Here is a 26,741-nt window from a genome sequence, read left to right as displayed (position 1 = left end):
GCAAGGTATTGATGCTCACTGGTGGGAATCTATTTTTGCTGGAGGGGTCTATTGTTGCTGGGGGAGTCTTATGTTGCTGGGGGGTCAGTTGTTGCTGAAAGAGATTTACTGTTGGCAGAGGGGTATATTGTTGATGGCAGCCAGAGAGTCTATTAATGCTGGCTGTGCAGAGATCTGTTGATTCAGCCGTGAGTCTATTGTTGCTGGGGGGAAATGTTGTTGTGGTTGACCCATTGTTGTTATGGGGATCTATTGTTGCTGGCTGCAGGGGATCTATTTTACTGTTTTTTTCGTGATATCATTACCAAATTCTATACAAATTACTTAGCACCACAAAATGATACTTGGTTCTATATTGTCTAAAAGGGGCAGTACAGGGAGGTGGGTAGGGGCGGAGAAAATGGGTGACTTGGAAAGAGGGAGTTCCTGCACCTATTATCTGAGAAAAAAAGCCCTGTGTAAAGGTCTCCCTGTTTCTGCTTTCTTCATTCTGTGGATCTGTAATTTTTCTGGAGCTTCTTGTTGAACATTACAACTCCACTCATAAGATCACCAGTCAGTAGGGCAACTCTGACATGAAGAAGTAAAGCCCTGCTTCCCTACGAAAATTATCACCTCCACAGTGGAGAACAAGTCATGGTAAGTCAGTAATGGTGAAAATTCAGCTACAGGAAGCATACAGGCAATACTGGTGACTAGCCCTTTGCCAACTGTTTGACTTTTTAGACACAGCTTCCACAGTATAGGTCTTCTTTAATGGAAATGTGTAAAGTTGTGTCTATGCATGCAATTTTAAGTGTTTTTAAATCCAACTAAGTTCCTTTCAAACGCTGGTTCACATTTTGCAGCTTTAGGAGGGGATGAGCATTGCCGTACAGTGGGTCAACCACTGTCTGCAGCTTTCCAACCATGACTTTGTTTGAACAGTGGACAGACTAGAATGTAGTGTAAAGCCTTATTGTGAGAAGAGAGTTATTTATAATTATGCCATCATGGAAGTCTTCAAGGTGCTTACTAATCACTAATCCAGTTTTATACAGTACTTTGTGGGAAAACTTATGAAGCTTCCTGCAGGACTTCCAGGCCTTTTTTTTCTGTAGCATTATTCTGTGCTCAGTCACTCTATATCTCATTATACAGTTGTGCAAGTAGAATGTAATTATTGATGCTATTTTTGTTTTCTTCAGGCCAAAATTTAGAGGGAAATATTGTACTGGAGAACGAAAACGCTACCGCATGTGTAAAGCGAACCCGTGCCCTAAAAACCAACCTTCCTTCCGCCATATGCAGTGTACAGAATTCAACACCGTTCCTTACAAAAATGAACTGCACACATGGCTTCCCATCTACAACTTAGGTGGGTATTTAGGTACAATATGGATGAAAGAACTTTGTGCAGACAAACATTTCCATGGGCCAGGTCTGTAAAAATTACCTGTTAAGTTAAGAAATGTGTTTAAGCATCTGATGCTGGAAGGACTGAAAATATCCAAAGAAGCTAAATTTCGAAGCAAAACACTGAAAATAATGTGTTGTCTGTGGACATCCCCATTAGAGTGGATCTAAACTCTCCATAATGCCCTCCTGTAAAATGCTTAATTATCAGTTTCCCCAGTTTTACCCCAGAAGCTAAAGCTGGCCATACACTAGTAGATTTTCGAACAAACATTTGTATGAACATTCATATGAAAATTCATACAAAAATGTTCAGTACAATTAATGACTAAATGACTTGAGTAATGTTATCCAAAAGTACTTTAAAATGTTGTTTACTTTTAACATTTTGGGATGACTGTATTACCCAAATGAAAATCACACATCACACAAGCCCTGTACACATGCTCAGTTTTCACAGCGGTAAAAAGTCAGCCGTGAAAACCGAGGGGAAAGCCGAGGGGAAAACTGCCATGGAGCTTTGGCCAGGAATCTCGGCCGTGTGTATGCTCCATGGGCACTGCCTCGCAGTGTTTCCCATAGAGTATTAGTAAATCTGGTGGCAAAAAAGCCGCCGGGAATCCCGACGGGAAAATAGAGAGCAGGTTCTCTATTTTCCCGCCGGGATTCCCGTCAGGAAAACTGCTAGGAAGCATACACACGTCCGGTTTTCCCGACCAAAAGCTCTCTTGGCAGTTTTCCTGGCAGGAAAACTGGTTGTGTGTACAGGGCTTTAGAGGTGTGTTTTTTTCAAGGAAACATTTTCCACCCTTCTCCTTCTAATTTATTTTGTCACTGCAGTCAAAACTGAACATAAGTTTGTCCAAACTAACCATTAGAAAATAAAACTGAATGTTCTTAAAACAAAAAACTACCAGTTAGATTCTAGTGTATGGTATATAACAATTGGGTGCCACTGTATCAGCAGATTAGGTGACCTGCAGGGAGCACGAACCAACGATGTGCCCAATTGTATTGACCGATAGGGCATATGAATGACACCAGGGTAAGTTTCCTACCACCACCCATCAATTCATCCCTTGTGCCATAGTAAAAGCAAGATCTCTATTTGGTTAAGAATGGCAAAACCGCTACTCGCACATTTAAAAATTCACAATATCCAATATTCTTGGGGTTACCCAGCGTGTTTAATTGGGAAGAAGGAGGGCAGGTCCGCGACCCTAAGGTTCCCTGAAGAGATGACAAAGTTTTGTAAGAGACTGGAGATTCCATTGATAGAGATACCTGGTTGGAGTGAACCACAGGAGAAGATATCTCCTATACCGGGTCATCAGACATGGCACCTTATGTCACGAAATAAAAGAGGAAAATAATCAAGAAACGATCCGCATAGGATAAATAACCAGAATTGAAAATGATGATGCGAGATGTCGGGGGGTGGGGTGCGGGGGGGATGGGGTGGGGGTTCGGGGCTACTCACCTGCCCCCACCCCTTGGGTTGGGGGGGTTGGTGGTGACAGTCCTGGATGTAGCCCCACATGCAGAGCTCAACCTCCGGGGCGTGAACCGTAGGGCCGGGTGGAGTAGGTTGGCCACGGATCCATGTGCCTATTTAAGGCCGTAATGCCCCAATTGGTAGGGGAGGGGGAGAGGGATAGGGGGAATAGGGTGGTTATAGTGCAGAAGAAGTGGGGGGGGGCAAGGGAGAGGGTTCGGGGGGGAATATCTCCGATTATCTGTTTCAGAAATACGTTACCTGTTGAGGTTTTGCCCTGATGCTTATTGGAAAACCTGTCTATACAAGATTAAGATTGATATGTCGCAATCTACAGAGACCTACAATAATAACAATAAAGTAGCGGGAGTGGTTGGGGGGAGATTGACTATCTGGTAGATAGAACAGGAACCTTAAAAATACTCTCATATAATGTACGGGGACTAAACTCCCCTTTAAAAAGGGGCAATATTCTAAGAGAAATAAAACATCTTAAAGCAGATATAGTACTCATACAAGAGACACATATCTCGCAGGAGTCAAATCTTAAAATAAGTTCACCGGAATACCCACTATGGTACTACGGAGACTCACCGACTAAACGGGCAAAGGGAGTTGCCATAGGTTTTGCCAAGGAAGTAAGATTTGTCCTGGGAGAGAGAAAAGCAGATCTCGAGGGGCGGTATCTTTTACTTAGAGGAAAAATAAATGAAGTGGATTATTCTATTGCAAATATTTACTGTCCAAACACGAACTCCGAGAGATTTCTTAAGGGGGTCACCGAGATGTTTATGGATTTCAGGATAGGCCGGGTAGTTGTTGCTGGCGACATGAATCTCTGTCTGGATCCAGAAGTCGACTGTGCGTCTCGTGTACAGCGGACTGGAGATGCACAAAGAAAATTACTTAAAAAAAAATTACATCAACTTCAACTGATAGATGTTTGGAGAATACAACATCCGAAAACACGGGATTACTCATTCCACTCCACTGTACACGGGACGTACTCCAGGATCGACTTCTTTTTAGTGGATCATAGCTCACTGGATGTAGTGACAGGTTCGGGAATTGGAATAACTACCCTGTCGGATCATGCGCCAGTTTCAATTAATGTAAAAATCGAGGGAGCTCCGAAAAGTAACACCACATGGAGACTTAACGAGGATTTAATACAGGATGAAGAGGTTGTAGAAAGGATAAAACGGGAATTAGAATGGTATTTCAAGGCAAACTGCTCAGAACATATGCCGGAATCATTAGTTTGGGAGGCTCACAAGGCCTATATTAGGGGCATACTGATCGCAATAGGATCAGCGAAAAAAAAAGAAAGTAAGAAGAAATACGATGAGTTATATAAAATTATCTTTGATCTTGAACAGACCCATAAACAAACAGGAGGGCATGAAGCAGAGCGTAATGTTATCCTAAAAAGAGAGGAATTAAGAGATCTTATTGAATATGAAAATAGAGCGGCATTTCATAGACGTAAGAAAGAGAAGTATCAATGGGGAGACTTGTCGGGTAAATTCCTAGCAAAAGGGCTCAAAAACAAACCTAAGGGTAATTTTATAGAAAGCATTCAAACGGGCAAAGGGGGTAAGGTACATACAACATCTGAGATCGCAAGAGTATTTCAAGAATACTATGGGAAGTTATATTCGATATCGCAAGGGGACCCCCCCGAAAAAATTAAAAGGAGAAGTGATAATGCAAAAAAATTCCTAAACAACACATGTTTAAATAAAATACCCGAGGATAAAATTAGCTTTTTAGAAGAACCTATAACGGAAATGGAAATTCGTAACAATTTAAAGGAGTCACCAAAGGGGAAAAGCCCAGGCCCCGATGGGTTAACAACTGCATATTACCTAAAGTTCAGTGACATTCTGATCCCCAGGATGTGCTCTTATATAAACGGTATTGGTTCAAACTGGGATATTCGCCGAGAGGCATTAGAGGCCGCTATTACAATAATTCCCAAGATAGGTAAAGATCCCTCCTTATGTTCTAGTTTTAGACCCATCTCGCTATTAAATGCGGACGTAAAATTGTTTGCCAAAATCTTAGCCGGGAGAATGAAAATAATCATGAAAGATTTAGTACATACTGATCAAGTAGGCTTTGTCCCTGGGAGGGAAGGTAGGGACAATAGCATCAGAACACTCCTGTTAACACAGATATTAAAAGATAGTAAATCCCCAGGTCTACTCCTGTCTATAGACGCCGAAAAGGCGTTCGACAGGGTAGACTGGGGATTTCTACTGAACACATTGGAGTTCATTGGGATCGGTCCAAAAATGATGGGGTGGATAAATGCTCTGTATAAACACCCAACAGCAAGAGTCAAGGTGAATGGGATACTATCAGGGACTTTTGAGATGTTCAATGGGACCAGACAGGGGTGCCCCCTGTCCCCTCTTTTATTTATCTTATCTTTGGAACCATTGCTGGACGGGATTAGAAATAACCCGGACATCAGGGGGATTCAAACAAATGATGGGGAACATAAACTCGCAGCATTCGCCGACGATATCTTATTATATATAACGAATCCAACTATAACCCTCCCGAATCTATTAAAAACTCTTAAATTGTATGGAGATGTGTCAAATTTCAAAATCAATCCTCTAAAATCAGAAATCCTTAATATTAGCGTGAACGCACAGGACGTACGGAGATATAAGCAAGAGTTTCCATTTATTTGGAAAGATATCGAGATAAAATATTTGGGAGTTAATATCACAGCATCCCCGGAGCTAATTTACCTACAGAACTTTATCCCGTTATTAAATGATATTAAAATTGATTTAAAGAGAATTGCATCTAGACAAAGATCTCTACTAGGGAGAATAAATTGTTTTAAAATGTTTATTCTCCCTAAGATATTATATAAAATTCAAATGTTACCAATCGTATTACCGGGTGCTTACTTTAAAATATTAAAACAGTTATTAAATAGGTTTATATGGCGGAGCAAAAAACCGCGCATAAGTATGGAAATATTAATTAGAGATAAGGAACGTGGTGGTTTGGGGGTACCTGATATTTACACATATTATATGGCTATTCACATGGCACGGGTGGTTGATTGGGTTAGAGATAACAATGAGAAAAGGTGGGTTAGATTAGAAAGTTGCTCAAACAAGTCACTGTTAGGAAAAGAGATTTGGATACCGCCACATTTCAGACAACAAAATACGCACATGCACACGATCACATTGGCATCCATGTCCCATAATCCCTCTATTCGACACAATTTTTTTTGCACCAGGGAAAATAGGCCTGTTTGGTAACTGGATTAAAAAACCAGATGCACAATTAAAAGATATATTAAAAGACGGCAAAATTCTTACCTACCAGGAATTAAGTAAAAAAAAAGAATTGTTTGAGCTGAACTGGTGGCGATATATGCAGCTGACGCATTTTGTAGATTCCTTCCCCTCCCCCCCGAGGTCAGATAGAAATCTGCTCCCTTTGGAGCGTTTGTGTTTGGCACCAAAAGGAAGAGGCGGGATCTCCTCAATTTACAAAATTTTGATGGGATTGAAAGATCCCGGTTTCCCTCCTTATATTAATAAATGGGAAGAGGAATTGGAAACGGGTAAAACCGAGTTAGAGGTCAGGAAAATATTAAAAAAGACGCATACTAGTTCAACTAACTGTGCATTAATCGAAATGAACTTCAAATGTTTAGCACGGTGGTATATAACCCCGGTCATAGCACACCGTTTTCGAGATGATACCTCCAAATATTGTTGGAGGGGCTGTCTCGAAGTGGGTACTATGTCACATATATGGTGGACCTGTCCAAAAATTAAAACATACTGGAATAACGTATTATTAGTAATTGAGGAGATAACCGGAATTAAAATACCTCCTGATCCATGGGTCTGTCTGTTCCACGGGACAGAAATGTCAACCAAACAGTACATGAGAACTTTACTTCCCCGCGTACTAGATGCAGCAAAGAGTCTGATCCCCAAACAATGGAAGGACCCTATGAGTCCAACAGAGAGGAGCTGGTTTTGCAGAATCAATGATATATATTATGCTGAACAGCTCAGGTTCATGGGAGAGGAAGGAGAAGGAGGATTTAAATTAAAATGGCAGGATTGGGTTAATTTTAAACTTTCACCGAGGTATATAGATAGGATGATATAGTGTAAGAAGTATAACGGGCAAAGAGAGATACAATACGAGACAGAATTTCGGAGATAGGGGAGGGCGGGAGGGTGGGGTTAAGGGATGAGGGTGGGATGAGGGTCTGTTCGGCTAGGGGAAATTAATGTATTCATTCACATATTTAAGTATTTTTTTTCTCTTTTGTATATTTATTGACATATATTTAAAGGCACTTTTGCAATAACAAAATAACCAAAAAAAAAAGTTTCCCACCATGATGTGAACTAAGGAGACTGCGAATGAACGCAAATTGATTAAGTCTCCTGATAGTTCTCTGAGGCGGAACAAAAAAAAAAAACAAAAAAAAAAAAAAGAATGGCAAATACAAAGACGGGTGGGACTTTAAATATGCCTCTGAGAACACAGCACACAAAATATATATACTAAATTATTTTATTAGATTTACATATCATTTAAAAAGCGCCTATCAGCATAAAAACTTGGAGATTTATACCATTCAATACAGAGCATCATGGTGCATTTTGTAGGAACATAGAAGTTGGTATATGTATTTAATGATAGGTTGGTCAACGCTTTTTGCGGGAGCCCCCGCTAATTCAGGACCACACAAACATATACAATGTATAGCTCTTGACTTTCACAATCATATATAGCTGTTATATGCACCATAAAACAAAAACAAGGCTGTAAAACAGCAAGAAAAAAGCCTCCAAATGAGGGACACACATACCGACCTACCGGCCCATGGGAACAACCCACCACATATGAAGATATAATGATGAGTCCTTTAAAGATGTAATAGGGATAGCATTATCCATCATCAAGCAGACATCATAATCTATTGTATGTATAACCGGCCCAATGCTGTGCTCAAAGACCATCCCTGGCCCTCAAAATGATATATTGAGCACCAGCAAGAGCTCACACTAGTCAAACATGAACTGATATTATATATTAGGTTCTGTTTGCTTAGGGATTCCAAAAAATGACACTCAAAAGAAGCAAATGGTTTGAAAGCCCAGGCCACTCTTTTGCTTGGCAATCTGCTTTATCTGGTGTAAATCCTGGTTTAGGCAATCTATTCACTTTTTACTAATTACATATTGAGTACCCCTCAGAGATGTACTTATGGAACTCTATTGAAACCTCACTTCTAATTAAAAAATGTATATAACATTTATAATTGATATGCATGCCGTATCTTAAAGGGAAACTAACCCATTTAAAATAACTGCTAGAAGGATGAGCAGTGCAGTGTACATGTCCGGTTCATTTCCAGCTTCAGTAAGGTGCCAAGAATGGAGCCAGTTTGATGTTACTCCAGTGAACATGTGCAAGAGTTACATCATCATCGGTGGTCACCCAGTGGCAAAAGATAGAAGATGGCAAGCCTGGGTAAGGGGAAGAGAAGATGGCAGTGGCAGCAGACAGACAGTCTAAACTATCAGGAAAGCAAAAGGAGGAGAGAGAAGTGCCAAGCCAATCATTTAAATAGCTTAGGAATTTATTCTGTATATAAGTATAAAACAACACTAAAAACTTGCCTAAAAAATATATTAGAGCACTTGCAGAGTGCTAGAGCGGGTGGGAACTTCCAAATGCAGTGTCACAGGAGCACAAGAGGGCCGCCGGAAAGACTCTATTGAGGGATCCACGAGCGCTGTGTGTTAGCCGCAGCTGGAGCCTTGATAAGCCTCATGGAGACCTCGGCTGTGCATTTCTGGGTGGGGTTTTAATTCTCCCTTAGTTTATCCAAAAAAAAAAAAAAGAAGATGAAGTAAAGTCCTAAGGAAAATTGTGTTCCCCTGCAGCCTTCATAGCTGTCACCAGGGGAAGCAGCTCAGTGACCTTCTGCTGCCATCTTGGTTGGGACAATGATAATAAATATAGGATTCATGTTTGTCAGTGTCAGAGAAAGACAGCTTTAGAAAAAGGTTCCTGTGTAAATAGGGTAAGATTAGGGACACCGCTGGATGCCTTACTACTCTCCAGCCTCCAGAACTACTTCAGTAGGACCTGTTCACTACCAGCTTTACAGTGTCTGTACCTACCAGTACTGCTGTACCTGGTACTATAAGTGTTACTGAGTTTGATACAACAAGAGTGAGTGGAATACCGCCATATTACTAGTGCTAGTGATTTCAGATTGCCACCTACCTTGTTATTCTTTACACCTGCAACTTCTAAATACAATACTTGTTCATAGTGACCTGGACTTTGTTCTGCTGTTCCCTTAACTTGGCTATCCTACTCCTGGCCCTGCCTTCAGATGTCCATAGATGTATGGTGGGCAAGAGCTGTACTAATATACAAGGGGTTTTCAAGAAGTTTCTACACTTTTTTATATTTAAAGTGGATGTAAACCTGATTCATGAAATTTGAGCTGCAGTGTTTTGTTATCCCTCTTCAAAGCACTGTGTCCCGTAGCTTTGTCCTGCTTCGTTCTTCTGTTATCAGCCTGATAACTTTTGACAAGCTCCCCGAGACGGGAGCCTGAAGTGTGTGTCGGGGGAGGTTTCTATAAATAGATTAGCACACAGCTAAACTATTCACAGGCAAGCTCTGCATGTGTGGGGAGGGGGTGTGTGCCTTTCCTCCAATCAGCTGTCTCACAGTGTCTAGCAAGTATCCACACCTACAGGGGAACCAGGAAGAGAAAATTCTAACAGGACGTGCACTTTCTAAACAGTATATAAAGCTGAAGACAGCAGATATACATGTAAAACGTATGTAGGGAGATTTGTTGCATCTCTGTGTATCATCTGAGGCTGTTCACTTCATTGGGTATATGTGAGGGTTTACATCCACGACTTTAATAGAGTTAAAAAAATTGCAGAAACTTTTTGAAGAATCCTTGTACACTACCAGTATATTTCAGTGATGGGCTCTCTGTAATGAGTTTTTTTTTTCCTTGCAGCACATCCCTGTGAACTACATTGTCGTGCTGTAGAAACAAATTTAGTAGACAAACTTCTTGACGCAGTAATAGACGGAACTCTATGTTATGAGGGGAACAGCCAAAAAGACGTCTGCATTAATGGCATGTGTAAGGTATTTGGTATGTTTCATTTACTTTTCAGTAATTCTCTTTAGTGTGTTGTTTTTTTCTTTCCATAGATACTGCAGTTTTTGGGAACATTTAATTTCTTTCTATGAATGTTTACATTATTTATGGATGTGGTTGCTTTCAGGGATATAATTAGCAAATCAATGCATTCAACCACGAGGAGATGCATGGAGGGTTGTCTATTAAACAAAATAATATATATATATATTTGTTAAAGCCTGTAGCATAGTCTCAAAACCAGGTCATACCTAGAATATCTGTCACCTGGGACTGATCAATTTTTTTTTAACACCCCTGTCCTGCTTTCGAAACCCTCCTCCCCATCCAAAAAAGAAAATCCTTGAAGAAATAAAGTGCTGTTGTGCCAAATACTTGATGTGTTGGGGCTTTAAATGAAATTGCAGCAGTAACCACAGTGACTGTGGCTTTTGGAGGGGATTGTGAGCTGGCCTCTTGCCTACTGACTATGGGTCCTGGCTTTTGAGGTAGCTCTATTCTTTGGGAGGTGTGTGCATGGGGACTTCTGGAATAGTTTTACTTTGGATTCAAGTCCATGTCTTTCTGAAACACACAGACTCTGAAAACTGGAGAACCCGGATACAGATTTGGGGTCTCTGTGGTTTATTGGGGTATAGACAGCCCAAACCAGCCTTTACTGCTCCAACCCCCTCCTAGACTCAGAGACTCAAAGTAGATATTATAATTATTAGCAAGTTATTGAATCATGCTCTGTAAGCTTGTTGTATGCAGAGAATACTTTACTTTCATGGAGGAATATCAAAGCATGTCTTACAGCATGGAACAGGAAACAGGAACATAAACACAAACAAGTATACAGAGCATAGATAGACAATACATCCTGTTACATCAGAGAATTCATGCACTATAAACTCTAATACCACAGCTCCACTTGCTGGCATAGACAGCTATAATGCATATACACAGTCACAGTATGTAAGCAGATTACTGTTGCTTTTCCAACACCCCTTCTCAACAGCATGTGCTTTGTCTAATTATATTTCGCTTCTTCTGGAAAAAACTATGACGTTCCTTCAACAAAGGCTTGGTGAGTGCATCAGCAGTCATCTCCTCTGGTGGACAGTATTGAATTAAATAACACCTTGGTCTTGATTGTCCTTGTCCCTCGGTAGGTGATACTTTACATCAATATGTTTGGTCCTAGGATTGACCCTTTCTGATTGTGTGAGCTTTATACATCCCTGGTTGTTTTCAAAAATGGGAATTGGTTTTGATATGTCTATCCCAATGTCCACAAAAAGTTGACAAATCCATATTGCTTCTTGACATGCGTATTCTGCTGCAATGTACTTTGCTTCAGTTGAAGATAGAGCGACACTTGCTTTCGACTAGACCTACTTATTGTTCCTTCCCCATACTGGAAAATTAATCCACTTGTGGATTTGTGGTTTTTGCAGTCTCCGGCCCAATCAGCATCCACATACCCGACCAGTTTTGTGTGTGATGTTGCTGGTAACCGTAACTTCGTTTGAATGGTTCCTTTGAGGTATTGTATAACTCTTTTTATTGCGTTCCAGTCATGCTGACAGGGAGCTTAAATCTTTCCTGCATAGTATGCCCACTGCAGCGGCTATGTCTGGTCTTGTCACAGTGTCAACGTATAGCAGCTTACCGATTGCTTTGCAATACATGCCATTGTTGGGTAGCAAGTTTTCTGTTTCATTGCTCTAAAGATAGCCTGTTTCCATAAGAGTTTTCACTTCCTTTGCATCTTGCATATGGAATTGTTCTGTGATTTTTTGAGATTGGTTGAGAAGATAACTTCCATCTTCTTCTCTCTCTTTTAAAATTACCAGATAGTAGCTAATGTTCCCTCGCTCTTTGATTTTAAAATGTTCTTTCAGCTTGTGAACTATCTGATTATAATCCCCTTCTTGTTCAAATCAGGTTGTAATGTCATCAACATAGATAAGGATATATATCCATCAGTCTTCTTGATTCTTGGAGTAGAGACAGGGGTCTGCTTTACTTCTTGAGAATCCCTTTATGGTAAGTACTTTGTTCACTTTTTCATTCCACATCCTTGCAGGTTGCTTAAGACTGTAGATGCTCTTCTGAAGTTTACACACAAGGTTGTCTCCTTGCTCAAACCCTGGTGGTTCCTCCATGTAGAGATCTTCCTTAATGTCTCCATATAGGAAAGCAGTTTTGACGTCTAGGTGTTTGACTTGCATGCCCTTCCCAGCTGCAACACTAAGAAGCGCTCTGATAGTAGAGTGTTTTACCACGGGAGAGAATGTTTCATCATCCTTTCCCAGTGGACGCCTCTTACGGAGAAACGCAGCGTCGGGTGGAGCTAAGGACTCTGACGTCATTACACTCCAGATGGTTCGGCGTGAGCCACGGCTGGCTGTCTTTTTTGTATTTGTTTTAAACTTTTAAAACTTGGATGTCAGCAACCCTATATTTTAAAGAAGGGTGTGTTTTTTTACCTACTGCACCATGAAGTTTCCTCTCTTTCTTGTTTTATAATATGCCTAAATCTGCCCTCTGAACGGCTTCACCTAAACACAATCCCTGGAGGAGATAGTGTGTATCCTTGGGTGAGAGATCCAGCCGACCCTGAGAACGTGTAATATCCCTTGGAGAGGTGAAAAGGACCGCTAAGGAGTGTAGGATTCCTGCTGTGGATTAACCCCCCAGAGTCTGAGCCTTTTGGATTAACTTCCATATGCTGAGCCCATTTGATCTCCGTAGCAGAGATCCATCTGAGTCGGTAAGCGGCCAATTCATATATCTTTATCTTAAGGAATTTTAAGATGAAGATTTGCACCTCTGTTCCTGGGTTCAACAGAATCTGTGCAGTCATTTTATATTGGACTCTAAAGTGATTATTGCAGAGTGTGTGCAGCAATCTATATGCACTGTTTTCATATATTGTGTTTTCACTATTCCAATTTATATTGCTGAAAGTGGGTGTTAATCCCTTCTATATATTCAATGTTAATAATTTGTTGTTCTTTTTTTGAGCTTTTTCACTAGTAGCCTTGGTGTGTTTATCAATTTTTCATATATACACACACATTTATATTTATATTCGCTTGTTAAAGCGATCTTTTAGGTTGCGCATTATTTTTATTCTATCATAATCTTCAGCAAATTTCCTGGGAGTAACCCTTTTCAACTAGTCTGGCTTTGTATTTGTGGATATTCCCTTCTGCATCTGACTTTACTTTGAAAGTCCACTTATTTCCTATAGTTTTGCGATTAGGAGGGAGTTCTGTGAGTGTCCAGGTTTTTTTTTATGAAGTGACTTAATTTCTTCTTCTACCGCCTTTCTCCATTTATTGGCTTCACATTTGGCAGTTTTTCTATGTCTTCCCAGGATGTTGGTTCAAGTATGCTCTGTGCTTTGACAGTGTATGACAGCTTGCGGGGTGGTATCCCCTTTGTAGTCCGAGTGGATCTTCTGACTTCAGGTAGTTTAGCAGGATCTGGTGGGGAACTTGATTTAGGCATTGTGATTTGCACCTCTTGTTTTGACTCCTGCACAGGTTCAACCTTTTGTCAACCTTTTATTCTGGTTTTCTTGGCATATTCACTTTACAGCTTTCAGGGATCAGTGTTTCTGGTGATGGGCTTTCATCAAAATAAACACTATGACTTATTGACACTTTGTCAGTCTTTGGGTAACCCTCTGAAACCCTTAGCTTGCTCGCTGTCGCCTAGTAGAATGCCCTCTTTGGCTCTGTTCTCCAGCTTTGATCACTTTTTACTTGGAATTTCACGATCTTTCTACACTCAATGCAAGAAAGCCATCCTCGAGTACCATCGAGGGTCAAATATCGGCTCTATCAGTCTTTTTTCAGAGACTGCTGGCATCTCATTCCCTAGTTCGGGCTTTAATTCTGGGAGTACTACAGATAAATCCACCAGTCAAGTCAACCTTTTGAACCTATCCGCCATATTCCTTTGATTCTTTTGAGCAGGAAATTGGCCTTTGTGATTGCTATCTCTTCTGCTAGAAGAGTATCAGAGTTGGCAGCTCTTTCTTGTAAAGAGCCTTATTTAATTTGTCACAAAGACAAAATTGTACTACGACCCCATCCTACCTTTTTACCAAAAGTGGTGTCGGCGTTTCATTTAAATCAAGACATTATTTTGCTTCCTTTTTTCCTGATCTGCGGACAGTGGGGGAAAAGTTATTGCACTCTCTAGATGTAGTGAGAGCAGTTAAAGTGTATCTGCAGGCAACCGATCAGATACTTAAAACAGATGTTTTGTTTATTTTGCCAGATGGTCCCAGGAAGGGCCAAGCGGCATCAAAATCCACCATTTCTAGGAGGATGCGACAAGTAATTATTCAAGCTTATGGTTTAAGGAACAAGATTCCTCCTTTTTCTGTTAAGGCGCACTCTACCAGGGCAATAAGTGCTTCATGGGCAGTGCATCACCAGGCTTCCATGACTCAGATCTGTAAAGCTGCGACTTGGTCTTCAGTCCATAAGTTTACCAAATTCTATCAAATAGATGTAAAAGGAAATGAGGATTCCGTTTTTGGGCGTAGCGTGCTGCAGGCAGCAGTATAGGGCTTATTGTCCGTTAGCGGCCTGCTTGATCTGTGTCTCCCACCCTTCATTTAGCATTGCTCTGGGACGTCCCACTATGTAATGAATAGAGGCTCTGTGTCCCATGGTGTATGATAAAGAAAATAGGATTTTTAATAACAGCTTACTTGTAAAATACTTTTCTTGGAGTACACCATGGGACACAGAGGTCCCCCCCTTCTATGGGAACCTTACTGCTTTGCTACAAAAACTGAGGTACTTCCCTTATGGGAGGGGTTATATGGAGGGGAACTTGTCTTCATTGGTTGTGCCAGTGTCCAATCACCTCTGGTGACCATACAACCCACTATGTAATGAATAGAGGCTCTGTGTCCCGTGGTGTACTCCAAGAAAAGGATTTTACAGGTAAGCTGTTATTAAAAATCCTATTATTCCACAGGTGGCGTCACGTAACGCTAATGACATCAACGCATTTCGTTAGGGGTGTAGCGTAGCTTCGTCTGGATGGTGAGGAGCCGGCAACCATCTATCCCTTATAGTAGTGGTTCCTAAACCTTAAAAGAACAACAAAACGGTTTTCTATTTATTGTCATTGTATGTTCTCCGAGTGGCCGGCATCTCTTTTGGACAGACTGGCATACACACGGGTTGAATGTCGGACAGTTCTTTTGAACTGCCCGTTGTCGCCTGACATTTGTCCGTGTGTACCCAGCTTAATCCTTGCTGTTGTCAAATAAGATACCGATGAGCTTGTTGGGTATATAATGACTGACTTTGTGAGCTAGTGGGGGACCCATGCCGCTGTTGCTGTGTGTAAGGTTAAGGTGATAGGAACTGCTGCTGTTGGGTAAAATTGGGCTGCACAGGCTGGCTGAAAGGAGGCTGGAACAAAGATGTCTGCTGTTGATGGTAAGACTGAAGAGCTGATTGTTGCTGAGAATACTGGGACTGTGGTCATATTTGCTGCTGAGAGTGGAGACTCTGCTGGTTGTACTATGGAGACAGGCTTGTAGGCAGGCAGAGTTTAATGCTGCAACCTCTGTCCGGTGTTATGTCACAGTTTGCTGCCTATCCTACAATGCTCTGGAAGTCACGTGGCGGCCAACTGCGCATGCGCGATGCGTTCCAAACGCAATGCGTTCCAATTGATTCACAACAGTGCACACCAGTGAAACCTTGGTCGGCATCCAGGCTCTTTCCTTAACATCCCCGTGGATTGGAGGATGTTAAAAAAAGAGCCAGGAGGCCGAGCGAAGCGAGGACGTGAGGACGACTGGCCACTTTCCTCTAAATCCACGTCCCCCTGAATGCCGGGTTCACTGGTGTGCACTGTCGAAAATCCATTGGAACGCATCGCACTTGCGTTTGGAACGCATCGCGCATGCGCAGTTGGCCGCCACGTGACTTCCGCAGCATTCTACGATAGGCAGCAAACTATAACACTACACCGGCTGCTTTTCACGTGGCTCTATTCATTTCTATGGGACAGGACAGCTGGAGGAGGCCTCTAGTCTATTGCAAGAGAGGTGCAGAGGAGAATAGATTAAAGCATATTAGAAAAGCTTAAAGCTCCATCTGCTGGGTCATTATAGAACATAGAATATTCATTTGTAATATTTGCCTGTGTATAAAAATAGGTGTTATGTTTTCATGTCCATTATAAATAATGAAATTAATTATGTACAAAACCACTTCCCATTCTCTTTAACTGGGTTGAATCTAATTGTGTCTCTTGCTAAGTACATGCATAGGAGTTTTGTACATATACTTATAGATATGTGGATGAATGGTGTGTTATGGAACATTAATGACTGGTAACAAAATGACAGTTACTGTATGAAGGGTTGCCTGCAAGTGACACATCAAATAAATTGTGTCGCAGTTATAACATTTGTTCCAGCCTTTCCTGGCCTTCCCTGTGTTAGTGCATGCCATCCATGAAACAATTAGGAGACCATAGAGGAGACAGATTGGAACTTAGATGAAAGATAGAACACAGGAAATACTAAAAAATGATTAGGTAAATGAAAAGTGACAGTTGGGTTAGTAATGCCTCACTTATGTACTCAGAATGAATGTCCCGTAATTGGGTTAGTGGCAGAGGAATTGGATTCTGGGATGGAGGGCCAGTTTCATTAGTGTATTTAGACTAACCAGCTGCTACTTCCTCTAATAGTTCATGCGTCATTATTTTTTACTTTTGTAAATGGTAGCTGGCAGTCCAATCTTCTTGTTTGGCATGTTATGAAGAGAGGAGAAATCCAGATACGAAGTGGAAAATGCATTTAATACCCATTCACACATGCATTAACACATTAAGGTGCAATGGTTAAGGCATCCCGGTCTTTTTTTTTTGGGCTGGTAGCACAACTTAAAGGGGCTGTAAAGGTTCGTCTTTTATTTTCTAAATGGGTTCCATTAAGCTAGTGCATTGTCGGTTCACTTACCTTTTCCTTCCATTTCCCTTCTAAATGTTTTTTTTCTTTGTTTGAATTTCTCACTTCCTGTTTCTCCTCAGTAAGCTTTCCACCATCATCCGAGCGGTGGAAAGTCATTTAGAACAGCTTACTGAAGAGGAACAGGAAGTGAGAAATTCAGACAAAGAAAACAAAGAAAAAAGAACATTTAGAAGGAAAATTTAAGAAAAAGGTTAGTGAACCAACAATGCACTAGCTTAAAGTAACCTATTTAGAAAATAAAAAACAAACCTTTACAACCCCTTTAAAGGCTTGGTTTACATTTGCCAAAAAACTGCTTATGCAGGTAAGGAATGCCGGTAGATAAAAAAAAAAAACTCTGAAGCTTTGACCAAAGGTTAAAGTGGTTCTAAAGACATACGATTTTTGTTTTAACTTAACCCCTTAGCACCCGCCGCACGACTATTTACGTCCGCACAATGGCACGGACAGGCAGAAGGACGTATATATACGTCCTTGCCTTCTAGCGGGTGGGGGGTCCGATCGGGACGCTGTGTGCGGCGGGCGGATTCCCTCGGGGAGCGATCCGGGACGACGGCGCGGATATTCGTTTATAGCCGCTCCGTCGCGATCGCTCCCCGGAGCTGAAGAACGGGGAGAGCAGTATGTAAACACGGCTTCCCCGTGCTTCACTGTGACGGCGCATCGATCGTGTCATCCCCTTTATAGGGGAGACACAATCGATGACGTCAGACCTACAGCCACACCCCCCTACTGTTGTAAACACACACTAGGTGAAGCCTAACATGTTCAGCGCCCTCTGTGGTTAACTCCCAAACTGCAACTGTCATTTTCACAATAAAGAATGCAATTTAAATGCATTTTTTGCTGTGAAAATGACAATGGTCCCAAAAATGTGTCAAAATTGTCCGAAGTGTCCGCCATAATGTCGCAGTCACGAAAAAAATCGCTGATCGCCGCCATTAGTAGTAAAACATTTTTTTTTATAAAAATGCAATAAAAATATCCCCTATTTTGTAAACGTTATAAATTTTGCGCAAACCAATCGATAAATGCTTATTGCGATTTTTTTACCAAAAATAGGTAGAAGAATACGTATCGGCCTAAACTGAGGAAAACAAAAATGTTTATATTTGTTTTTGGGGGATATTTATGACAGCAAAAAGTAAAAAATATTGCATTTTTTGCAAAATTGTCGCTCTATTTTTGTTTATAGCGCAAAAAATAAAAACCGCAGAGGTGATCAAATACCACCAAAAGAAAGCTCTATTTGTGGGGAAAAAAGGACATCAATTTTGTTTGGGAGCCACGTCGCACGAGCGCGCAATTGTCTGTTAAAGCAACGCAGTGCCGAATTGTAAAAACGCCTTTGGGCATTTAGCAGCATATTGGTCCGGGGCTTAAGTGGTTAAAGTGGAACATTAGTCAGAAAATTTGGTCCTGTTGGATCACTTCATGTTTTCTCCTTTTGTAGGTAAAGCTATGTAAAACATTAAAAATAAGTGCCTATACTGTTTAACCACTTGTCGACGGTGCTATAGCCGAATGATGGCTACAGCGCGGTCATCTACTTCTGGGAAGCTGTCAAAGGACGGACCTCTGGACACTGCTGATCACAGATTGAAGTGAAGAGCCAATCACAGCTGATCATGGAGGTAAACAGGTGCCAGCACTCCTTTCCTCATGCTGACAGCATGAGGATCGGAAAAGAGAGCCAATAACCAGCTTCTCTAAGAAGGACATGTACACTGATTATCAGTGTAGTCCTACTAGTGCTCACCAGTGCTGCAATTCTGTGTCCACCAGTGCTCTAAATCTGTGTCCATCAGTTCTGCCAATCGGTGCCCATCAGTGACTCCTCATCAGTGTCACCTGTGCTCTAAATCTGTGTCCATCAGTGCTGCCAATCAGTGCCCATCGGTGACTCCTCATCAGTGTCACCTATCAGTGCTGCCTACCAATGCCCATCAATGCTGCCTATTAGATCCGCCTATCAGTGCCCATCAGTGCCACCTATCAGTGCCTCCTCATCAGTGCCCACAAGTGGCACCTCATGAGGGCCCATCAGTGCAGTGTATCAGTGCCCATCAGTGCAGCCTCATCAGCGCACATCAGTGAAAGAAAAAATAACAATTTTTCAAAATGTTATAACAAACCATGAATACGTTTGTTTGTTTGTTTGTTTTTTTCAAAATTTTCAGTCTTTTTAAATACATTGTTTAGTCGTTTTTTGTGTTTATTAAAAGTCAGCAGCTATAAAAATTGTAGCTGCTGACTTTTAATAAACACACACTCACCCGTCCCAGGATCCAGCGATGTGGCCGCTTGAACCCTCGGTTCTCTCCCTCGCCTCTCACCGGCGCCAGAATTACAAGCTTGCGGCTCCACAGCCAGGTGCGCACAGTGCATGCGCGATATGCGCTGTGCCTCCTTAATGGCCGGGCAATCCTCTGGGACCTGTGACGTGTCCCAGAAGATTGCAGGGAGGGAGGGGGGAGAGGAGAACTTTGGCTTGAGTCGCCTAGGCGGCCCGAGCTGAAGTGGGAGCAGGTAACTGTCAAATCTAGGTACCTGCTTCACCACCAAAAAAAATAAAAATGATATGCCAATTGTGGCATAGGAGAGGGAGGAATGCTTAAAGCAGAACTTGCCCTTTTGGGTGGAGCTCCGCTTTAAATACCACGGAAAGAAATATTTGTGTGAAAACAATGGTAAAAATGTTGTACAGTATTGCATGAACGTGCAATTGTCATTCAAAGTTTGACAGCGCTGAAAATTGACCTAGGCAGGAAGGGGGTAAAAGTGCCCTGTAGGCAAGTGGTGTAAGTGATTGTAAAGTCAGAAGGTTATTTATCTTAATGCATTCTATGCATTAAGATATAAAGCCTTCTGTGAGCAGCAACCCCCCTCAGCCACGCTAACACTTACCTGAGATCAATCTAAATCCAGCATTGTTGTAGGTAAGTCTGAGCTGCCCCATTGGCTGAGACAGCAGCGCAGTGCCAATGGCTCCCGCTGCTGTCAATCAAAGTCAGTCAGTCAATGAGAATAGAAAGAAGGGGGGACCTGGGCCGTGGCTTCGCCTCTGAATGGACAAACGGAGCTGTGACTCGGCTCGGGTGCACAGCAAGCTGCTTGCTGTGGGGGCACTCAACAGGAAGGAGGGGCCAGAAGCACCAAAGAGGGACCTGAGAAGAGAAGGATCTGGGCAAATCCACTGCACAAAAGTGATACGTATAACATGTTTGTTATTTTTAATAAAAAACAAGACTTTACAATCACTTTAAAATCCAGCAATAAACTGTCTCACACTGCTCTGCTCATTTGCTCTTTATTTTTTGGCACTGTGACTAAAATCTGGGCCACCATAGGCAGCATTTCTGACAGCACTGCTTTAGGTAATTTACAGCACACACTTAAAGCGCAGTTCCACCCAACATTACAAGAAGGTCTTAAAGCAGGGGTCTCCAAACATTCTAAACAAAGGGCAGGTTTATTGTCCTTCAGACTCTTGGAGGGCCGGACTTTGGCCAGCGGGAGTGGACATTTTCCTGGCATCATTGTTAGTAAACATCTGGTATTAGGGGGAGGAATAGTGCCCCATTGCTGGTATCATAGGGAGGAATAGTGCCCCATTGCTGGTATCATAGGGAGGAATAGTGCTCCATTGCTGGTATCATAGGGAGGAATAGTGCCCCATTGCTGGTATCATAGGGAGGAATAGTGCCTCATTGCTGGTATCATAGGGAGGAATAGTGCTCCATTGCTGGTATCATAGGGAGGAATAGTGCTCCATTGCTGGTATCATAGGGAGGAATAGTGCTCCATTGGTGGTGTCAGTGGGAGAAATGGTGCTCCATTGTCGGTGTCAGATGGCAGAATAGTGTCTTGTATCAGTGGGAGGGATAGTGCCCAAAGGGCCAGATAAAGGCAAGCAAAGGGCCGCATTCGGCTCTTGGGCCACAGTTTGGAGACCACTGTCTTAAAGTAAAGACCACCCCTCCACCCCTTGTTTTTGGATATATATATTTTTTCTTACCTTTTAAGAAGTACAAAGGTTTACTTCCGTCCCTGCCTGGCCGTGGCAAAGTACGTAATTTCCTCTTCTCCGGCGAGCCCTCATTCCCCCCCCCCCGCCTTCTGGGACCTGTGTGAAGACGAGGTGGCCATTCAGAAAGCACTGCATGACTTGCGCATGTGCAGTAGGAAACTGGCTGAAGGCTCCACTGCCAGTTTTGTACAGAGCAGATAAGTAAACATGATTGTTATTTTAATAAAATAAAAAAATCAGCCTTTACAATTGCTTTAAATAACACCATTTACGGACCTCTTGAAGCCTGGTCACAAATAACTCTGAACTCAGCACTGTTGCTTTACTGGGGGTTTGAGAGCTCATTCCTGTGATGGTGAGGGTAAGCAGTAATGGCTGGGAGTGTCTTAGCAACGTCTTAGCAACAGGGCAGGATAGAATGATGATATTTTTGGGAGTTTTTTGGCCAGGCTTTGGGAGCAGCATAAATGACCTACACCTATAGAAAGAGCACTATCCAACTGCATAGGCATTTGGTAAAGGCAAACTAATGATTTAAAGCAGAAATTGCAGTCTGGGCCATTTCAACAATTGAGGCCCTAGAGTCCATAATGGCACTCCAATCTTGGTACAACTGAGTAAGGCCCCGTACACACGACCGAGTTTCTCGGCAGAATTCAGCCAGAAACTCGATGGGAGACGTATTCTGCCGAGAAACCCGGTCGTGTGTACACTTTTGGCCGAGGAAACCGACGAGGATCTCATCGGGCCAAATAGAGAACATGTTCTCTATTTCCTCGTTAGTCAACGAGGAAACTTGGCTCGCCGAGATCCTCGGCGGCTTCACAAGGAACTCGACGAGCAAAACGATGAGTTTTGCTCGTCTAGTTTCTCGGACGTGTGTACGGGGCCTAAGCCTGGGCTCAGCCTGATAAAAGTGCTGGCTCAGCATTAATGAGCTTCCTGCCTGTCCACTGAAACCTGCGTGTGTGACACACACACACAGGCAGCACTACAGCCACTCAAAGCAGCCATCTTTTCTGTAGGGGAAGGGGGTGGTAAAATGACTGCCTTGGGCAGCTGCCCTGGTATGATCCTGCTTGCAGTACAATGGAAGGTCCACATACAGTGCCTTGAAAAAGTATTCATACCCCTTGACATTTTTCACATTTTGTCATGTTACAACCAAAAACGTAAATGTATTTTATTGGGATTTTATGTGATAGACCAACACAAAATGGTACATAATTGAAGTGGAAGGAAAATGATAAAAACAAATTTAAATGTTTTACAAATAAATATCTGAAAGTGTGGCGTGCATTTGTATTCAGCCCCTTTACTCTGATACCCCTAACTAAAATCGAATGGAACCAATTGCCTTTAGAAGTCACCTAATTAGTAAATAGAGTCCACCTGTGTGTAATTTAATTTCAGTATAAATACAGCTGTTCTGTGAAGCCCTTCAAGTTTTGTTTGAGAACCTTAGTGAACAAACAGCATCACGGTCAAGGTCAAGCAGGGTTAGGTTATAAAAGAAAAAAATATTCCAAGCTTTGAACATCTGAAGGAGCACTGTTCAAAATGGAAAGAGTATGGCACAACTGCAAACCTACCAAAACATGGCCGTCCTCCTAAACTGACAGACCATACAAGGAGAGCATTAATCAGAGAACCAACCGAGGCTGTAACATAACAAAATGTGGAAAAAGCTGTGAATACTTTCTGGATGCATTATATATAATCAACTGAACAAGTTTGTGAAGCTCATAGAAGAAACAGAGAAGGAGGGGAAAAAGAAAGGGAGGGCGATGGGGAGAGTCCAGTCATAGCTAGAGATGTAAAATATCTGGAAATTTTGAAGCCATGGGAGAAAAACATTTTTTCCTGACAGACTCCATGGCAGCCTACGTGTGGGTTAACCCCGCCTCTCATACCTCATAGGACCCTACTCCCATAAAGCTTTGCTTCCTGGCCATAGACAGTGTTCCTTTTTTGTCCTCCTCCTAGGACCTATAACGTTTTTACACTTTAAATCCAAGTCCTGGCGGGTTTTGTTTTGGGAGAAATTAAATGGTTGGAGTCCAACAAGTCCCAGCTATTAGCCGGGCGGATTGCACACTATAGAAAGAAATCCTGGTAGAAGCTTACTATTTAGCCATTGGCTAATATGCTATTTATGGTCAATCGTCCTGGCTATTAGCAGGAGACCTTCTTCCCACTGATGGTGCCCAGGTGATTTATTATGCTCCCACTCCCAGGCTGGACCGGATCGTATTGGTAATGTATCGATTACAGTATCTTTATGGCAGCTGTTTGTGTATGTTGTTTGTCAGCGCCGTTTTCTTTCCTTACCTTCCGGGTCTATGGCTGCTGGAACGCATTGTGCGTTCCACTCTCTCCTCCTTCAGTCTCCTCTGTGTGCGCGCGCAAGTCTCCGGTTCGCGCGTGCGCAGTAGAGTCCATTGCCGATTCGCGCAGGTGCGCTCGGCAGTCAGGGCCACGCCAATCACAGCGCAGGTGCGCGGCGTACGCGGCGGGCGCGGTGACGTCATCGAGGGCGGCAGTTTTAAAAAGCTGTCTGCTACAGCTGATTCTGGGGATTTCTCCTAGGATCACTGTTGCTTCCAGGCTCAATCCTCATTGGAGAAGGTAGGGTGCTTGGCTGCACTATGTTCATATACTGCATCAATTGTCTCCTACACCTTATTGCCTGTGCTCTGCTATCATGCTAATATTTTTAATTTTTGCTTATAATTGTTTTCAGTGGATATATCTTACCACTATGGATGTGTCACCGCCCCCCAGTGGCCAACCCTTACGCCGCAGGTAGGATGGAAAATTTTCTTTTCCTCTGCCTGCTGTTTGGGTTTCTGTATTTGTTTTTTTCTTATCGTTTCTTTCTCCTTCTTCAGCCCTTCTAGGTCTGATCATCAGCCCTCAGTTCAGGAAAACATTGACGTCGCTAATGCACATCGTCATCATTCCAGGTCAAGCTCTAAACGTCCAAAGAGCAGGTCACCCTCCAGACATCATGGGGAAAAATATAGATCCACCTCTGATCGCCATTCCCACCGTCATTCGGGCTATTCTGGAAGAAGATCTTGCTGGGGGTGCAAGGCCCAGGTCCCGGAAGGGAAATCTCTCTGTGATCCCTGCTATTCTCGTGCGGCAAGAGAGAGAGTGGATGGAGACCAACAAGTTGAAGCTCTGGTCAGGAAGGTGGTTCAGGAATCCCTGAACAAACCTGTTTCCTCTGGTGACATTTTTTCTCCTGTAATTCCAGCACCTGTCCTTATACAGGATGACTCTGAGGTTCCGGGTCCATCTCAGCGCAATCGTTCCTCAAGTATGTCCTCCCTTAGTGAGGTGGAGAGTGTTGTCAATTCCACAGGATTTGATTTTTCTCTAGTCCCAAATCTGGTAAGGGCAGTCAAAGTCGCTTTAAAATGGGAAGACCCGGTGGAATCTCCTAACAAACAGAGAAAATATTTTAAACACCTCAAGAAGGAGCGTCCCAGCTTTCCCCTCTTGGGTGAACTTGGTGAAATGATCACTGATGAGTGGACCTCCACTGAAAGGAAAAATTCATTGATTTCTAAAGTATCAAAGATGTATCCATTTAAACGCGAAGACGTGAAACATCTAGAATCAGCTCCTTTGGTGGACGCCGCTTTAATGAGATTGGTCAAACATGTTACCCTTCCTTTAGAAGACACAGTTTCCTTTAAAGATGCTTTGGACAGAAAGATTGATACAGATCTAAAGCGCATATATGTCACAGCAGGTATGACATGTAAGCCGGCTCTGGCCCTCGCGGCCCTCTCCAAGGCAATGGAAGTTTGGACGGATGAAGTGGATTCTACTCTATCCAATATGTCTGGTCTTCTGGTCAGAGACTTACCGGTTCATGAGTTAAGAATGGCTGCTGCCTTCTTGGGTGAGGCTTCCCTTGACATTATCCGCCTGGTGGCACGGGTCATGCTTTCGTCTGTTACAGCCAAACGTGCCCTATGGCTCCATCCTTGGGTAGCCGACCCAGCCTCTAAACAGGCATGGTGCCGTATTCCCTTTCAAGGGTCCTCCCTGTTCGGGAACAAACTTGACAGCGCTATCTCCCGTGCCACAGGGGGTAAGTCGGGGTTCCTTCCCCAGGACCGTCGTCCCTTCAACCAAAGAAAATTTTTTCCCAGGCAAGACCAAGATCGTGCTAGAGAGGCCCGTCGATACAGGCCGGGTAGAGAGTTCAGGAAAAATTGGAGAAGAAACCAACCTTCGGGTCAAAAACCCACAAAAGGGGCAACTCCGGGTAACCGAGATACCCCTAAATCTTTTTGATATTGGGATCGCTCAGACGGAGCAGGTTGGAGCTCGGCTTCTGCAATTCCGGCACGTGTGGGCAGCCTCAATAAAAGACTTTTGGACGATCAAGACAATATCCTTAGGTCACTCCTGGACCTTTGTCAACCCTCCTACACTTCAGTTTGTCCCCACAACTCTGCCTCGTTCAGAAGAAAAGAGAAATATCCTTCTAACATACACAGACACTCTTTTGTCCCAGGGCGCCGCTATACAAGTGCCAGCGGCAGAAAGATTTCAGGGAATGTACTCACCTCTGTTCATGATTTTGAAGAAGTCCGGCTCTTGGAGGCCAGTGATAGACCTGACGCATCTAAACACCTTTATAAAAAAGGAAAAATTCAAGATGGAGTCACTTCTCACAATTCGTCAGACCATTCTACCGGGCGACTGGCTTGTGTCAATCGACTTGAAAGATGCCTACTTCCACGTGCCCATAGCGGCAGAATTTCAGAAATACCTTCGGTTCGCAGTAGGCAGTGTTCACCTTCAGTTCACGTGTCTCCCATTCGGGCTTACAACATCGCCGCGAGTGTTTTCAAAGCTCTTACTGGCTGTCGTGGCCTTAATCAGAATGTAAGGCATCCGTCTACACCATTATCTAGACGACCTGCTGTTACTTTCACAGAGCAGGGAACAGCTATTGATACATCGGGCTCAAGTTATTCTCACTTTGACCGAGTTCGGCTGGCTTTTGAACAGGGAAAAGAGTCATCTAGAACCCACACAGTCTCTAGTCTTCCTCGGTGCCCAGTTCGATACGATTCAGAGTACAATTTCTCTACCCTTAGAAAAAATCCCAGTCATCCGGGAAAGAATTCGTCTTGCATTGGAGTCCCCTTTTCTCAAAGCTTCACTCTGCCTCAAAATTATAGGCACCATGGTGTCCACGACTCCCATGGTCAGATGGGCACAATGGCGAATGCGTCCTTTCCAGAGGGGTTTTCTCCAACAATGGGATCCGAAGCCCCAGGACCAATTAATCCGGATAACTCAGTCAATGAGGGACAGCCTCCTCTGGTGGCTTCTGCGGAGAAATCTCCTCAATTGTCTCTCAATAGCCCCTGTCTCCTGGATCACAGTTACATCCGACGCCAGCAACAGCGGCTGGGGTGCTCTTTGCCTGAAGGAAGTAGCCCAAGGGAAGTGGGATTTTCCATCTCGAAAGGTAGTATCCAATATCCTGGAACTCCGTGCAGCCTTCTGTGCCCTTCAAGCCTTCACCCATCTGGTAAAGGGGTCGTCAGTCCTTCTGAGGATGGACAATACG

The 26,741-nt window shown here is 43.0% G+C and overlaps 1 protein-coding gene across 1 annotated transcript in view; it reads left to right on the top strand.

The window, feature by feature from the left end:
• ADAMTS12 (ADAM metallopeptidase with thrombospondin type 1 motif 12) overlaps positions 1–26,741 on the top strand; it is a 646,291-nt gene that overhangs the window by 480,413 nt on the left and 139,137 nt on the right. Inside the window, exons 12-13 of the mRNA XM_040338094.1 lie at positions 1,188–1,357; positions 9,951–10,084. Coding sequence (XP_040194028.1) covers positions 1,188–1,357; positions 9,951–10,084 — 304 coding nt within the window. The remainder of the gene's footprint in view (positions 1–1,187; positions 1,358–9,950; positions 10,085–26,741) is intronic.

The sequence above is a fragment of the Rana temporaria genome, chromosome 1, assembly GCF_905171775.1.
Source record: "Rana temporaria chromosome 1, aRanTem1.1, whole genome shotgun sequence".
In the NCBI taxonomy this organism is placed as follows: domain Eukaryota; kingdom Metazoa; phylum Chordata; class Amphibia; order Anura; family Ranidae; genus Rana; species Rana temporaria.
Note: the sequence above shows the minus strand (reverse complement) of the source record. Positions and strands in the feature narration are given on the sequence as shown.